The sequence below is a fragment of the Vitis vinifera genome, chromosome 16 (genome assembly GCF_030704535.1).
Source record: "Vitis vinifera cultivar Pinot Noir 40024 chromosome 16, ASM3070453v1".
Taxonomy (NCBI): domain Eukaryota; kingdom Viridiplantae; phylum Streptophyta; class Magnoliopsida; order Vitales; family Vitaceae; genus Vitis; species Vitis vinifera.
This window is the reverse complement of record NC_081820.1, coordinates 27,487,501-27,490,383: the sequence shown is the minus strand read 5'-3', so window position 1 is coordinate 27,490,383 and position 2,883 is coordinate 27,487,501. Positions and strand designations below refer to the sequence as shown.

The window sequence follows — 2,883 nt, the reverse complement described above, 5'->3', positions numbered from 1 at the left end:
CTAGCATTGTGGAAGAAGGAAAATTTCTCACTTTTGGTGTTAGATGAAGTTTATCTTGATACAAACGAAGTGATCCCATATGGGTTATATGTTTGCCAACCAAAGGGTCTTGAATCTAGTAGGAAGGACACATGGAGGAAGCCCCCCCGGCGACAAACGAAGTGATCCCAGATAGGTTATATGTCTGCCCTAATCAACCAAAGGGTCTTGAATCTAGTAGGAAGGACACACGGAGGAAGCCCCCCCACCCCCTTGGAATTTCAACCTCTCCTTCGTTATATTCCAAGTCCTGGTGCATTATACATCACATATATTAAATGTATGAAGTCAACTTTCATATATATATACATGCATAAGCTGTCTTGTTATATAGATTTGGCGATATGGGTGGTCTTGCTCATAAACAACAAGCTTCCTGTCCTTGTCAAACTCTCCAAAATTTATTGATGCGTCCGTTCCATCGCCTTCACTACTCTGTCTGCCTACCATTTGTGGATTTTTTTTTTTTTTTTTAATAAAATGAACTGCAGATTGTTTGAGCTTGGCATTTCTTGAGAAGTTGTACAATTGAAGTTAAAAGGGCATAGACGGTGTTTGGATGGCTTGAAAGGCGGTGCTGTGTAACTGATATCTTTTGGTTTTGAGCTCCCCATGAGTCTCTATCCATTATATGTGGTGAGAAAGTGATGGTATATAATCTTTAATTGTTGTCATCAACAGCAGCCTTAGCCAACAAAAGATGACCTTGAATGCTAAAGATATATATGCATGTATTGATCCCATAATAAGGATCCTCAAATCTCTCTTTTCCCTTTTTTTTTTTCTTTTTTCTGTTGTACTTTTTTTATTATGATAAACCCTACTTTTGGTAGCATTTTGAGCGCAATTTCAATGATAATCGAGGTAAAAAAATGGTGGGTGAGATTGACAAGCAATGCATTTTGTTGAAACCCTATAAAAAAACAATAATAAAATTAAAGAACTCATTCTAAGTCCATCGAATTCGTTGAATTACTTTCGTGCACAAACATATAATATAAAAATGAAGCCAATTTTTGAAAAATTACATCTTGCATATTTAGACATGAGATACGGAATCACATTCCAAGAGATGAATCTATTGCCTTCTTAGAAAACTGATCCAAATGAGAAATTTATCTAAAAAGGTTGCTACTTTTCCATCATTTTTCAAATTTTAACTAACATTGAAAAACAACCTATAGAGCCTTAATAGAAACTACATAGAAATTAAACAAAATCTACCAAATATGAAAGAAGGTATATAGTTTTTGAAAACTTGTTCTTAATTCCCGGAATTGTATTGGGGGGATAAATAGGTAATTTAAGCAGTATGTGTTCTAATTTTCAATTATATCTAGATTTTCTTGGTAATCAATTAATTCAGTCAAAGATTTTAGAAAATCAATCAACACAAATAAACATCGAAAAAAAAAAAAACCATCTATATAAAGTTTTTCAAGAACTTAGCAAATTTCATATTCCTGAGTATCAAATATGATGGACTTTCCTTGGACTGAAGTTAAGAATATTGGGCTGAATCCGTAGCAGGTTGTGGGTATCCATCAAGTCACAGGTTCCAAGTTTGTTACAAAAGCTTGGCCCGGTGTAGAAGAGCCCATAAAGATGCAAGGCCCATGGGCCTTGCTTTCATTGGTACATCCAGGGTCTAATAAAATAGAATGAATTCAGACTATAATTATCCTAAAATGTAGCACGTAATATTACTATTATAAAATAAATGATCAATTTAGGTACAATTATTATTTCAATAATGAATATGAAATCAACATAAAAAAATAAAAAAAAAAGAAGATAAAAGTAATACTATTAGTTTTAAAAATTGATATGCATTGGTGTTTTAATCAAATGTGATATTATCAAATGTAAAAATTATAATATTCAATATTGGGTTTGTCTTTTTTGACATTTGAAAAATAGTTTCTGAAACATTATCCGAAGGAAAGAACAAAAATATCAAAGCTTAACAAAATAATAATTTTATTTTGGTTTAGATATTTTCAAATGTTTTAAGAGTTATTTACCACACAATTTATGGGGGGATATTTTGGATATTTTTCTACAGTCACCAATAGAAATGAGAAATCCCAACTTAATACGACGTCGTTTTTCTTAGTTATTTCCTTACACGACATTCTTTCTTTATTAGAGGATATTTTCGACGCAGATATGACTTGTGAGATATGTGAATCGTAAACGGCGTCGTTTCCACCGTTCTTCTGCGTCTTTTGCTGACTCTCTTTCCTCCGATTTTCTCCTCCATTAATCAAAATCCCAAAATCTGAACAAAGCCCACTTCAATTCGCCTCAGATTTTCTCAAACCCACGTCTCACTTTTCTCCTTAATCCCCTCCATGACCCCCAAAAGCGCCAAAATCCCATTTTTCTGACATAGTTTCCCTTAACTTTCCGGGAAAATTTACAGGTCCCATGGCCGCTGCACTGAGGTCGAAATCGTCTAGAGAAACGGCCTTGTTAACATTCTCTCAGTTCAGATACTTCATCTTGAATCATATGCATGCGGGTCGTTTGCCCAATTCCTATATTTCCCACAAACCCAATTGCGACCATTGCTTTACGCATTCCCACACACCCTACCACTTCACCTCATTCAAACCCGTGTCTCTGCGTGGTGAACTTGTCGATAAGGGTCTTGAGTTCTTCGATAATCAGAGGTTTTCGAAGGTGGGTTTTAGTACGAATGAGAGTAAAAAATTGAGCAGGGATACTATTTTGAATTCTTTTGGGGACCCGCCGGAGGTTTGGTCCGGCGACGGAATTGTGGTCCGGCAGGGGGGATCAGGTTCGAATTTGGTCCGTGGGGGCGGTGGGGCAGGAGCGAAC

The 2,883-nt window shown here is 35.8% G+C and overlaps 1 protein-coding gene across 1 annotated transcript in view; it reads left to right on the top strand.

The window, feature by feature from the left end:
• Positions 1 to 2,198: 2,198 nt before the first annotated feature.
• LOC100264001 (CLP protease regulatory subunit CLPX1, mitochondrial) overlaps positions 2,199 to 2,883 on the top strand; it is a 7,635-nt gene continuing 6,950 nt past the window's right edge. Inside the window, exon 1 of the mRNA XM_059733797.1 lies at positions 2,199 to 2,883. This exon is cut by the window's right edge and continues 141 nt beyond it. Within this exon, the coding sequence (XP_059589780.1) occupies positions 2,470 to 2,883 (414 nt within the window). The 5' untranslated portion in view covers positions 2,199 to 2,469.